The 14,071-nt window shown below is 43.0% G+C and overlaps 1 protein-coding gene across 1 annotated transcript in view; it reads left to right on the forward strand.

Annotated features, from left to right (window-relative positions):
• Positions 1 to 14,071, forward strand: part of rfx6 (regulatory factor X, 6) — a 92,031-nt gene that overhangs the window by 33,720 nt on the left and 44,240 nt on the right. The window contains exons 11-14 of the mRNA XM_078213550.1: positions 7,268 to 7,427; positions 7,521 to 7,665; positions 10,473 to 10,582; positions 10,690 to 10,807. Of these exons, the coding sequence (XP_078069676.1) occupies positions 7,268 to 7,427; positions 7,521 to 7,665; positions 10,473 to 10,582; positions 10,690 to 10,807 (533 nt within the window). The remainder of the gene's footprint in view (positions 1 to 7,267; positions 7,428 to 7,520; positions 7,666 to 10,472; positions 10,583 to 10,689; positions 10,808 to 14,071) is intronic.

Below are 14,071 nucleotides of genomic sequence, written 5' to 3' on the forward strand. Positions count from 1 at the left end.
ACCAGATAAAGATGGCAGATTTCCTTTCCTAAAGGATATTAGTAAACATTAGTTTTAAATACAATCAATAATTATGACTTTTATAGTCCAGACGTTTTAGTGAATTCAAATTTTGTAATCTATCATGGTGATACGAATCCTGGCCCCTAAATTTTGCCCATGGATTACATGTCCAGTTACAATATCACTATGCCACTGCCTTCCCGGATGGATCTGATGACTTGGATGGCTGGTTTCTGGGTGACAGGGGTAATCCTTTGAAGAGATGTCTAGCAGACAATTGGGCTGCTAAAGATAAGGTTCTGATGCCTGGACAGATCAGGAGGAGCATTGCAGTACGCGTCATCCAGAGTTTCACTGGTGGACATTGTGTGCTGCACTCTGCGTAACCAAACCATTGAGAGAAGGGCTGGGCCAGAGAAAGATGGCAGTCATCCCTCTGATGATGAGGTTAATGAGAAGGTGAGGGAATACCGTGATGAAGAAGTGTAAGGGCTTGCACAGGAGTGCATGAATGGCCATGACACATGGAAGACCATAATAAGGCAGAGGTTTTATTAGTTCAGGCATTCTTGGCCTCTGAGATGCGATCACTGCATGTGTCTCAACGTCATTGTATCTACACTGCAATCTTACTGAGGAAGTCATGTCAGCATATTCATTTTCTCGATACCTGCTTCTTGACCAAAGTTCACCACCGACAATTCAGGAATCTTTTCTCCTGACATTTCAGAAATCGATTATAGATAAACTCAATCTCTGCATGAGGGATAATACATAGAACGTTTATTAACAAATGGGCAATGGTCCTTCTCATGAGAACATCTACAGAATGCACCCATGCAACCTGGTGTGTGGTCACTGTGGAGTTTTCTTAATTCTTTTCCACATGCTGCAGCACCGTGCTTTGCCCTCACTTACTGCCACATTGCAGAAAGCCTGCTGATCTGCTTGTCCCCTTGCCCTGGATGACTTTGGCGGAATACTCTGAGGCCTGAAGGACACCAGCATGTTAGAAGATTCGTGCTGAGTGGCAGAAGCTCCTTCTGTCATTGCAGCAATCAAGGAGGATAGTGCCAGTGATAGAGGAGTGGAGGAGAGGACACCCTCATCAGAAGTGTCCTGAGAAGTGCTTCCAGATGACAATAGTAACTGCCCACCCTCTGCCACAAGGACTAGCTGTTCCTCGCTGCCTTCTCATAAGTTCCCAGGAGCTGATTCAGCATCCCGGCTCCCAGACCCTCTGTCGCCCTGATTCTGGGCCCTTGAGCTCAGAGCCAGGCCGTTGGTATGCAGGTCAGAGCTGGATTGATTGCATCTGTGATGCACTCAGTTTGTCCCCACAGGATTGTCACCAGACTGTCCACGGAGGAAGCTTGGCATGCTGAATAGTGGATGACTGCAGTGCAGATAGCTTCAAAGAACATCTCCACAGTCTAGGACACGCAATCTCTCTGGTACATCTGCTAAATCTCCATGCATCTCAAGCTGGACATCTGCTTCATAGTCACTTCGGGACATTTTTTTGCCCAGCCTCAATTTTTAGGCTGGTGGGCACAGGTTGGATCCGGGTGCCAAAGAGAAAGAGTCTTCACCCTTGATCTCAGGCAGGCAAGTGAAGGGAGGTGGGGGGTTTCAGATTTGGGACGCCCTCCCCACAGTGACCTGGGAGATCCGTCCCTCCCTTCCACCCCTCAGCCTACATCCTGACACTGAAATTACTCCCTTCCCTTCCCCCATGACCCCCCATGGCATCTCCTACCCTCCTGCCCCTGGGACCCATGGTAATTAACTGAAGTGCAGTTGCGGGACTTAATCTCAGGCATGGTGCTGCAGTATCTCTTCCAGCCACTGCAATGCTGTACCTGGAGGAACTGTTGAGCTGTCAGCCAATCTGATTGGCCAACATTTCTCCACAGCTGGACTTCCATCCAAGGGCAGATGAAAGTCCCACCTGCTGCCAATCAATGCTTATTTGAATGTAAAATGGCAGCAGACCTGTCAGAGTTGGTGGATGCCAAGCTCTCACCATCCTGCAAATTCAGTCCTTTGTGTAAATATATATGTGCACAGTAAGCCTACCTTGTGATAAGTCCTGTAATTTGAAGTATAATTGTTTTTATTTGCTGGTTATGTTTGAGAGGATGGTTGGAAGTCAATTTGTGATGGGACACAGCTCTGCCCATTACCACTTACTGAATTATTGCCTGGTGTCTGATATCATGCTTGGAAATAATGTAGCCTGTATATTCTGGTGAAAGGTACTCTCCTGGTTGATCTTATTCTTCTCTGGTGGAGTTTATTCTTGGGGCTTCTTTCATTTCCTCTTCTTTCTGCTCTTGTGCTTCCATCATAAATAGGAGTATTGATAGCTCGCCTGATGGTAAAGGTTGCATGACAAAAAGCGTGAGTGCGTGAGACTCCTCAAATGTAATTTTCTGAAACCTTTCTTGGTTTAAAAAAGTGTTTTTCTAATCACTTTGACCAAAGCTGATACTTCAAAGAAACATCCACTTCCTGGTTTGACAAGGCATGCACCTAACTTACTCCACTTCTCTGCAACATAGACCAGATCGATGTCATATGTAAGGATTTAGAACATAAGAACTAGGAGCAGGAGTAGGCAATTCAGCCCCTTGAGCCTGCTTCGCTGTTCAATACGATCATAGCTGATCACATCTCGCCTCAACTCCACTTTCTTGCCAGTTCTCCACAACCCTCCTATCCATTACTAATTAAAAATCTGTCTATCTCCTCAAATTTACTCAATGTCCTGGTATCCACTGCACTCAGGTAGTGAATTCCACAGATTCATGACACTTTGAGAGAAGTGATTTCTCCTCATCTCTATTTTGAATCTGCTATCCTTATCCTCAAACTATGACCTCTCACTCTTGATTGCCCACAAGAGGAAACATCCTCTCCACATCTACCCTGTCAATCCCCTTTAGTATCTTATATGCCTCAATTAGATTTCCCCTCATTCTAAACTCTAGAGAAGGCTTTTGACAAGGTCTCACATAACAGACTACTATGTAAAGTTAAAGCACATGAGATTGCAGGTAATGTCTTGAGGTGGATAGAAAGCTGGTTAGCAGATAGGGAGGAACGAGTTGGCATAAATGGGTCTTTTTCTAATTGGCAGTCAATGACTAGTGGGGTTCCGCAGGGATCTGTGCTTGGACCCCCAACTGTTCACATTATATATTAATGATTTGGAAGAGGGAACTGAATATACTATCTAAAAATTTGCAGATGGGTAGGAGGGTGAGCTGTGAAGAGGATGCAGAGATGCTTCAGCGTGATTTGGACAGGCTGAGTGTGTGGGCATATGCATGACAGATGCAGTATAATGTGGATCAACGTGAGGTTATCCAATTTGCAGCAATAATAGGAAGACAGTTGCTGAATGTAAGCATGCATGTACAGCAGGCAGGAAAGAAGGCAAATGGCAGGTTGGCCTTCATAGCAAGAGGATTTTATTGTAGGGATAGGGATTTGCTGCAATTGTATAGGGCGTTGGTGAGGCCAGACCTAGAGAATTGTGTGCAGTTTTGGTGTCCTTATCTGAGGAAGGATGTCCTTGCTATAGAGGGAGTGCAGCGAAGGCTTACCAGGCTGATTCCTGGGATGACAGGTCAGTCATATGAGGAGAGATTAAGTTGGTTAAGGATTATATTCACTGGAGTTCAGAAGAACGAGAGGGGATCTCATAGAAACTTATCCAATTCTAACAGGGTCAGAAAGGGTGGATACAATGAATGTTCCCAATGGCGGGGGAACCCAGAACTAGGAGTCATAGTTTGAGGATAAGGGGTAATTTTAGAACTGAGATGAGGAGAAATTTCTTCACCCAGAGGGTGGTGAATGTGTGGAATTCATTAAAATAGAATGTAGTTGAGGCCAAAACGTTGCCTGATTTCAAGAAGAAATTAGATCTAGTTCTTGAGGCTGAGGGGATCAAAGGATATGGGGGGAAGGGGGGATCAGGATATTGAATTTGATGATCAGTCATGATCAAAATAAATGGCGGAGCAGGCTCAAAGGGATGAATGGCCTACTCCTGCTTCTAGTTTCTATGTTTCTATGTTTCTGAACTGCCTCCAATGCAACTACATCGCTCCTCAAGCAAGGGAACCAAAACCTTGCACAATACTCCCAGTGCGGTCTCATTACTGCCTTGTACAGTTGCAGCAACACTTCCCTAGTTTTATATTCTATTCCTTTGGCAATAAATGCCAAAATTCCATTTGCCTTCCTTATTACCTGCTGGACATGCATACTAGTTATCTGCAATTCATGCACAAGGATGCCCAGATCCCTCTGCACTGAAGTACTCTGAAGCTTCTCTCCATTTAAATATTAAGTCACCTTTCTACCAAAATGGATAACCTCACACTTATCCACGTTAAACTCCATCTGCCAAATTTTGGCCCATTCACCAAAACGATCCATATTCATTTGTAAATTGCTTATTTCTTTCTTCCAATTTACTATTCCACCTATTTTAATGTCATCTTCAAATTTGACTATGGTAGCTTCTATCCCTGCATCCAAGTCATTAATATAAATTGTAAATAGTTGGGACCCGTGGACCAAACCTGTGGCACCCAACTAGTTACAGCTTGCCAGCCGTAAGAAGACCCATTTATCCTGAATCTCTGCTTTCTTTTGGTTAGTCAATGTTCTAACCAAGCTAATAAATTATCCCTAAACCCATATGAACTTAGTTGTGTGTTAACCTTTTGTGCAGCACCTTATCAAATGCCTTCTGAAAGTCTAACTACATTTACAGGATCATAGGAACATAGGAATTAGGAGCAGAAGTAGGCAAATTCAGCCCTTCGAGCCAGCTCGGCCATTCAATCAGATTATGGCTGATCTCTCCCTGATCTCAAGTCTACCTCCCCACCTGTTCTGTATATCCCCATTATCCAGTTTGCTTGTACAGCTTCAAAGAACTCCAACAACTTAGTCAAACACGATTTAACCTTTGTAAAACCATGCCAACCCTGATGGATTGCATTTTGACTTTCCAAATGTCCTGTTCGATTTCTTAACCAACAGCTCTTGCTGTCACTAACCCACATTTTCAAACATGCATCACTTTGGAGGTGAGCACATCTGCTGACTGTGACTATAACAATATGGAAAGGCCAATAGCAGGGAAGTTCTCCGTGCATCTTTGACGGACCAGATAACACACACTTGTTGACAGACTGCTGTTTTTAAATTCATTTATGGGAAGTGGGTGTCACTGACTATGCTGGCATTTATTGCCCACCCGTAATTGCCCTTGAGAAGCTGGTGGTGAGTTGCTTTCTTGAACCGTTGCAGTGCTTTAGGGAAGTAGTTCTAGGATTTTGACCCAGCGTTCCCTTAAGTGCAATCGGAGAGAAGTACAGTTTGCTAACTGTGATTTTGCTGAATAAATGAACAGAGGGTGACTTGAACTTCCTATTGCTGGTTTTGAAGTAAACGACTCAAACACTTATTATGAGTTTTTGTATGCATTTTATTTGCATAATGATAGTTCCTTTGTCATGGCAACTGATCATTGCCCTGAATTACATTTGGACAAATTGAACTTTAAGTCAGTTACGTGTTTTTAAAAATACAAGCCAACAATGGCTAAGAATGTAAATTCTGAGAATATGATTCAGTGACTGGAAAGTTCCTGTGTGGATTATACTCAATCCTGAGAGGGACCATGAAATATCGCAACTGAAGGTCATCAAGGAACTCCAGACAGAGACGCTTCAACGGAAGAGGTGCAGTGCAAAAACTGAACTGTAATCTTTTGTGGTTGCAAAGATAATGGAAGATGATTACCATCACAGCAGAAACCATGTCCTGTGAGTTATATCCCAACTGTGGACATGATGTGAGTTGAAATAAAGCAGTTTCTGGGTGAAAGACATGTTTATGTTTCTCCCCCTTCCAGGAATACACAGGAAAAGGGGTTAAAGACCAATTGCAGTCCTGGTCTCTGTGTGCTAGCCTGGTGTTCTAGCTTTAGTCTGCTTGTGTGTGCTGTGAAGGTCATAGCTGAAGAATATCCACTAGGCATCCCTGCGTTTGCTGGTTAAAAAAAAGTCTCTTTCTCTGATCGCTGGAGCAAGTCACATGCCAGCAAAGCTGCCATCAAAAAGGAAACAGGATAACTGCTTTCAGCTAACCTGCAGAACCAAGAATCTCCATACTAAATGCTCAGCTGCCAAAACCAGTGTTACTGGAATCACCCAAATTAACGGCCACAACGTTTCACCATTTACTCCACACAGACAAGCCAAAGACTGCTTTGTATATCTTCCTTAATTTTTATTTTGGGACTCACTTTGCATTTCTAATCTCTGTGTTTGCATGTTGAATTTTATAATTTTTCTTCTTGCGTTTTGGGAGCTAATATACTCACTTTAATCAAGAAAGCCTGGTTAAATTGGGTAAATGGTAGTAAAAGTAGAGTCTTTGAATATTTTTATATTTTTAAGGCAGTGTTAGATAGATTATTGATTAACAACGGGGTGAAAGGTTATGGGGATAGGTAGGGTAGGCAGGAATGTGAGGTTGAGGTTACAATCAGATCTGCCATGATCTACTTGATTGGCAGAGCAGGCTTGCGAGATTAAGTGGCCTACTCTTGCTCCTAATTCATTTGTTTGTTTGTAAGTGCATTTGGACTGGGGAAAGGTATCCACAAGGGAAGGGATTCTCTTTAAATTAACCTTGTTGTGACCCAAGGGTTTGAATATCGTTCATCCCTCCTCACCTAGGAGCATAACAATTTGGAGGCATCCCATCTGGAATCATATCAAGGTGGGGGACCTTGCTCGGGGACCAGTTGCAACAACTTATTGCTTTACATCAAAATTAATCAAGCATTAAAATTATGCTTGGCGCACCTTCATGCAGTTCCTTTCAGAGGATGGGTATATAGCAAATCAAATATTTATGTATATGCCACTGTTCTTGGCAAACAGCATAATAAAGTGGCTGCAATGCTTGAGTCACTGGGCAGTTGTTGCTTTCATAGATAACCTTAAAGAACAAATAGGATTTCATGAAAATCTCTCTATTAAAGTTTGCTACTTTTGAATGATATCGGTTTATAATTTTTTAATATGTACTTAGTTACAGTAACAAGAATAATGGATTCATGCAGTTTTCTTGATACTTTGGTCTGTCAAAAAAACCAAAGAAACTTGCTACAAGAGGTTTAGGGACATTACTTACAATTTGCTAATTCAATTCATTTTTTATTTTTCAGTTTGCTAGCCGACATCAGAAATTTTGCGAAGCATTGGGAGCATTGGATGTCTTCATCATTGGAAAATCTCCCAGATAACCTCTCAGAAAAGAAGCTGCCTATCGCGCAAAGATTTGTGTCTTCTTTAAAACGGCAAACTTCATTCTTACATCTTGCACAGGCATGTGTTGAGTAACACTTGACTATTTGAGTGTTTTTTTGCATTGTACCTCTAGAATCTCTATTAAATATGTTTATGTGTTCTTCTGCTCAGATTGCCAGACCTGCTTTATTTGACCAGACTGTTGTGAATTCCATGGTGGCTGACATTGAAAAGGTGGATCTAAACAGCATTAGTTCACAAGCCCTTCTCACCGTATCAGGTGGAACAGACCAGGACTTTGAACTGTATTCTGATTGTAAGTACATGACACCTGGTCATGCTATAATAATCAATTTTAATTAGCACCATCGTATAGCTCAGTTGGTTGGACAGCTGGTTCATGATGCAGAGTGATACCACCAGCACAGGTTCAATTCCTTCAGGTTCAAGGCTTCTCAACCTTGCCGCTCACCTGATCCTCAGGTCGAATCACCACCAGTCAGCTCTCCCTCTCAAAGGGGAGAGGGGACTTTGGCAACTTTCATTTTCACAGGTTGCACAGATAATGGAACAAAATGGATTAAATACAATCATCAAAGAAATCATGAGTTAGGACAAACACATGAGAGGATCACCTGAAGAGTCATTTGGTAATTATTCACAAAGGCAACCAGTTAGTTGGGGAAAACTGCCAATAAAGTAAGCTTGTCAAAAAGGAGGAATAGGCTTTGAGTGGCGGGAGTTAGAAGAGTTATAGTGTGCAACTCAGTCAGCACCACTTGGATCATTTTGTAGATGGCCAATTACAATTGTAATGTTGCTATAAACTGAATTTTCACAGCATTCTAAATGTGCATGAAGACATGTCGAGGTACTTTATGTTCAAGGGGAAAAGGAAAAGTTCACTCCAAAAAAAGTAGGGGAAAACCTAGATTGGAGAGGATTACAATAGGGATCAAGAGCACTGCAGAAGGCAAGGTTTTTCAGGAAACTTTGGGAGATAGCAAGATGGAGTAGGTAAGGATTTCTACAAAGATTTTAAGAGATGCAAAACTTCTAGGAAGTTCAAGATGGACCTCATTGCTCCCATTATCAAGGTGGAAAGCAGATGCATTTAGGCCAGTTTAGAAGTACAATTTCATGCACCTCAGGATGTAAAGAAACAGTTGGCCAGCACAGATGTCACCTTTCAACACCAAGAGAAGACAGAAGCAAGTTAGGTCAGAGGTGGTAATGGGTGTGTTTCAACTAACTAGAGGGCAGATCCCAAGGACAGCTAAGCCCAAGGACAGTGAAGTCCAGGACTTAATTGTACGCAGGGCAGGGCGGGGGGAGGGGCGGGGGGGAGGGGCGGGGAGGGGCGGGGCAGGGGGGGCGGCGGATGTCACCAAGGGACATCCTGCTTTTTTAAAAATTTGATTTATTGCTGTTACATGCATTGGTATACCGTGAAAAATATTGTTTCTTGCAGGCTATACAGACTAAACATACTGTTCATAGAGTACATGGGGAGAAGGAAAGGATAGGGTGCAGAATATAGTGTTGCAATCATAGCTAGGGTGGAGAGGAAAATGAACTTAATATATGGTAGGTCCAATCAAAGCTCTGATGGCAGCAAGGGAGAAGTTGTTCTTCAGTCGGTTGGTACATGATCTCAGGCTTTTGTATCTTTTTCATGATGGAAGAAGGTGGTAGAATAGACTAAATCTCCAATGTACAATTTACATTTATTAATAAGACAGGAACCACATCTGTCACCAAACCAGGGGCATTAAGATCCCAGATCAACAGAAACTGAGCTGAAATTGAGTGGCTCCATTTTAACTACCACCCTATTTTCCTGTTGATTGAGGAGAGGTAAAATCACTCCTATAATATCACCACACATAATTTATAGCTCTGTATATCAGCATGGCCAGTCTTTATAGATTAATTGATGCTTTTAAATAAAATGTGATTCTGAGAGAAAATTACAGAAACCCAGAACTGCAACGGAGACTGTGATGGTCAAAAGTAGACCTTTGGTCCAACACTGGTGTTATTGCTATGTCTTGGAACTTCTTCCATACATTGGGCCAAATCTTGCAGGAAAAATAAGTGTATAATTGTTAGTGAGACACTCCATTATTACTGCACAAATCAGCAAGAAAGTTCAGGGGATTAGGAGATATGGGCTGAGCTGCTCGAGCAGCGCAGAGGCCCGAGAGACACCAAGCGCATTTTTTAGTGCAGTCAGCTCTGTTCCGGAAATCGGCATGGAGCTGATTATCATGTGGAAATGACCATTTCCATATGATTAGTGGGCCCAGGATGTTATTCTCCAGGCCCACTAGCATTTCCCGCCCTGCCGCCCCCCCCCCCCCCCCCCACCCCCGCCATACTCTGCCAGGAGTGGTTCCCTCCAGTGGGGTTTACGACTGCTGCCCACTGACGAGGAATAGGCATCCTCACCCTGCTGGTGGGGACAGAGGCCATTGTCGGTCGTCCCGGGAGGCAGAGGCAAAGGGAGTTGCCCCTTGGGCAGTGCCAGCCTGGCACCTTGACACTTCCCATGGAGCAAACAGGTACTGCCCACTAGGCACTGCCCTGATAATTGTTAATGTAAACTAATAAACCTCTTTGGCCAACAAGGGATCAACTTAAGCTGTTCAATCTCATTCCAGTATGTAGTGAATTGCTGTTAGAGAATTTAGCAGCCTTGAATTTAAAATTAAATTGTTCTCTAATTTTGGTTTCTGTTTTCCCTCTTAATTCAAATTTTACTTCAGACTTTCTTTCTGTTTATGATTTGATTCTAAATCACCTATTCTAATTCACCTTCCATCTCTTTCTTTCTCAATCCTTCAGTCTTCCTAATGCCCCATTGCCCTTCCCATATTATTATCAGCTGACTCTTCCAGCAAGTTACCCCTTGAAAACATTTTGAGCTGGTAGGTGTGGGAAAAAAGGTGGACTAGTGGTCTGTGCACCGGTTCATCAAAATTTGACCCATACAACAGAATCCAGCATATACTCAATCAGAAGTTTTCTTATGCTTTTGATCGCCTGTTGCCATTTGAAACTGACTGCTCTGAGTTTTCGAATAGTTAGAGCAATCTCATATTTTCCTTTTTTACATGCTAGATGACTCTATTACAGTGTTTCAAGAACTGAAGGACCTGCTGAAGAAAAATGCTACTGTGGAATCATTCATTGAATGGTTGGATATAATAGTAGAGCAACGAGTCATCAAGGTATCTTTCAGATGTGTGATATTTGTATAAGAGTTAAAAACAGACTTACTTTCGATATTATTTGTTTTTCTAATATTGTGACTTTTAACTTACTGTTTTTTTTTAAGCCAAGTAAACAAAATGGAAGGTCCCTTAAGAAGAGAGCCCAAGATTTTCTTTTGAGATGGAGCTTTTTCGGAGCCCGTGTAATGCATAACCTCACTCTCAACAATGCTTCAAGCTTTGGTAAAACTTCATATTTTCATTTTATTTACATAGATCAATATCTGTGAGTACTTTCGTGTGGTATTATGATGAGACTGCATAGCAATGTTTAGTGAGTTTCATACTCTTAATTCAGGAGCTGCAGATCTGAATCTACTCTCAGAAAGAAACACTATTCACTGAAAGTGAATCTTCGCGAATCATGGAAGGATCCGACCTCTGAGGCTGAGAGTCTGCTTGCTGGAAGTGCCAGTTTGATTTTTCATCCCCTAATGTCTTCGACAGAGTTTTGTCATTTCATTCCCCTCATCCAGACTTATTAATGCCTGATCTTTCAAACAGCTTTCAGGTATAATTGGCAAACACAATATGCAACCTTTAGTGACTGGTTGAAGACATAACTCCAGAACTGAGATGAGGCGAAATTTCTTCACCCAGAGGGTGGTGAATGTGTGGAATTCACTACCACAGAGAGTAGTTGAGGCCAAAGCATTGTCTGATTTCAAGAAGAAACTAGATCTAGCTCTTGGGGCTAAAGTGATCAAAGGATATGGGCGGCACGGTAGCACAGTGGTTAGCACTGCTGCCTCACAGCTCCAGGGACTTGGATTCAATTCCCGGCTTGGGTCACTGTCTGTGTGGAGTTTGCACATTTTCCTGTGTCTGCATCGGTTTCCTCCGGGTGCTCCAGCTTCCTCCCACAGTCCAAAGATGTGCAGGTTAGGTTGATGGGCCATGCTAAATTGTCCCTTAGTGTCCTGGGATGTGTATGTTAGAGGGATTAGCAGGGCAAATATGGGGTTTTTGGGGATAGCGCCGGGTGGGATTGTTGTCGGTGCAGGCTCAATGGGCTGAATGGCCTCCTTCTGCACTCAAGGGTTTCTATGGCCTCTATGATATGGGGGGAAGGGAGGATCAGGATATTGAATTTGATGATCAGCCATGATCATAATGGATGGTGGAGCAGGCTCGAAGGGCCAAATGGACTACTCATGCCTCTAGTTTCTATGTTTCTATGGCAGAACATCTTAATAATTATTACAATTGGTGCTTAACAGATAAACAATTGGACTGAGAGTCAATCCTATTGCATGTTTATAATAAAAGTAAAGGTCTAAAGAGCAAAATTCTTCCTGTTGACAATAGATTCAACACAAGCACAAAATGGGATTTACTGTTTTGTATTTGCGTGACTTTCTTATCATATGGACTGGAGACATTTCAATCTCTTTAGTCTATCTAATTTCCCTTTCATAGAACTCAAAAAGCACTATGGACCTGGCAGCATTAAAGTATATTACTGACTAAACACAGTGAGTACTGGAATCTCAGTGGGTCAGACCGCATCTGTGGAGAGAGAAGCAGAGCTGCAAAGTCTATCTCTAACACCACATGAGTACCTGCTATGGGCAGCAGAGACCTCAAGGTGGCAGACGCATACCTTTTGGGCACTTCTGGTGCAACCTGTTTGGTGTGCCATATGGTGTGCTTGGTTGGGTGCCCTGCACGGGTGTGCCATATGTGTACCTGAAGCTTTGAAAGTGGGCAGATTGTGACATCAAACAACTTGCCAGGCTGATTTGACGCTTGTTTTACAATTTAAAATGTGTACGTTCAGCGAATGTCCCAACCTAAACACACCCAACTTAACACGCATTCATTCAGCAGTGAGTCTCCCAGTGGCACTGTTTAAAGGGTTAGCCATCCAATTTGCAGGAGACATGCATTTGACTTGATTTTGCAAAGGTTGTACTATGTCGTTGAAGAAGTTTTACTGCTTTCTTTGGCTTTGAAGGAAGTGCATTTTGACATGGAGTTGGAGTTTTCTGCCCTGTGTGCAGAAAGCCTGCAGGAGTACTGGGGCCTATATTTGGAGCCATGCTTGGTCTGCAACATAACAGAGCTGAATCTGCAGTGAGGGGAGACATGCACTGAGGAAGGAGAAAGAGGCCTTCCCACAAATGGCCGTCTCCACCAAGGTTTTTCAGATAGCAATTCTCCTCTCTCCACCTTAGACAACAGCAATGTCCGAGTCACCTGCAATTTACCAAGGAGGTGGTCACAGAACTATACCAGCTCTTTCAACAGGACTTGCGCCCTCACAACAGGTTGAGGACAGCTCTGACAGTGCCTGACAAGGTCACTGTCACTCTCAACTTCTACACAGCTGAATGGAGGTGGAGGTAACATTTCCGAAATTTCCCAATTTACCATCATTTCGGCATTCCAGAGTGGTGCTGTACACCAGATGAGAAGACTCAATTGCCTCCTCTCCTGGCATAGATAGCGCAAGCCATTGACTGCACATGTGGCTCTGCAGACCCCATTGTAAATAATGAGATGTACCATAAATGAAAAGCATCCCACACCATTAATGTGCAGTTGGTGTGTAGAAATCCCCAAATCATTGTGTTTCTAAATGCCTGCCATTCTGCCAGTGGCCAGGACACTTTCAACTTAAGACAGTCTGCCATTCCTGCTGTCTTTCGGCCATGATGATGAACCAGAAATTGGCTGCTTAGAGACAAGGAATACCCAATGTACATGGCTCATGACTTATCCGCCCACAGTCTACACCCCCAACCTCCACTATCTGAGCACAATACAATGTTCCTACCAAAGGTGTCACCAGGAACATTGTGGAGCAGTCCATCAGCATTCTGAAGCAATGGTTCTGCAGTCCGAATAGCTGAGGGAGCCCTACAAATTTTCTGGAGAATGTGTCTCCAAATTTGTGATGGTCTGCTGAATCCTCCATAACCTTGTCACCAGGTGTAGGGAGGTGCCATGAGGGACCCCTTTGTCCTGCATGGGTTGTCTTTGAGTGTCTGCCAAGACTCGGCTTCTCTCTGCACATCAGCTTATCACCATCATTGTTCCGCAATTCTCCAACTTTCAATCCATCTGGTCCCATCACAGAGAAATACAGCAATAAAAGCTACCAACAAAAGTACTTTCCATGATAATTTTAAAGCTTTAACAACAGCATAGGCCATTTGAGATAAATGGTCTGTTTCTGTGCTGTACATTCAATGTCATTTCTTATTCACAATTAAAAAGCTCTTCTGCATTCCTGCTAACTTTTTGAAGTTTGCCGTTAGCTGCAGCTCTATTGCACCAAGTACAAAATCAAATTGTGGGATTAAAAGAACAATCCTATAAATTGGTACTTCCAACAAGGAGTGGTGTTTATATTCAGTGCATTTTTGGGAGATTGTGGACTGAGCACTCAGGATTTCCCATGGTGTGTTCCCATGGTGAGAATGACCTCCGGCTGGGAATGCC

Source organism: Mustelus asterias, chromosome 5 (genome assembly GCF_964213995.1).
Source record: "Mustelus asterias chromosome 5, sMusAst1.hap1.1, whole genome shotgun sequence".
Lineage (NCBI taxonomy): Eukaryota > Metazoa > Chordata > Chondrichthyes > Carcharhiniformes > Triakidae > Mustelus > Mustelus asterias.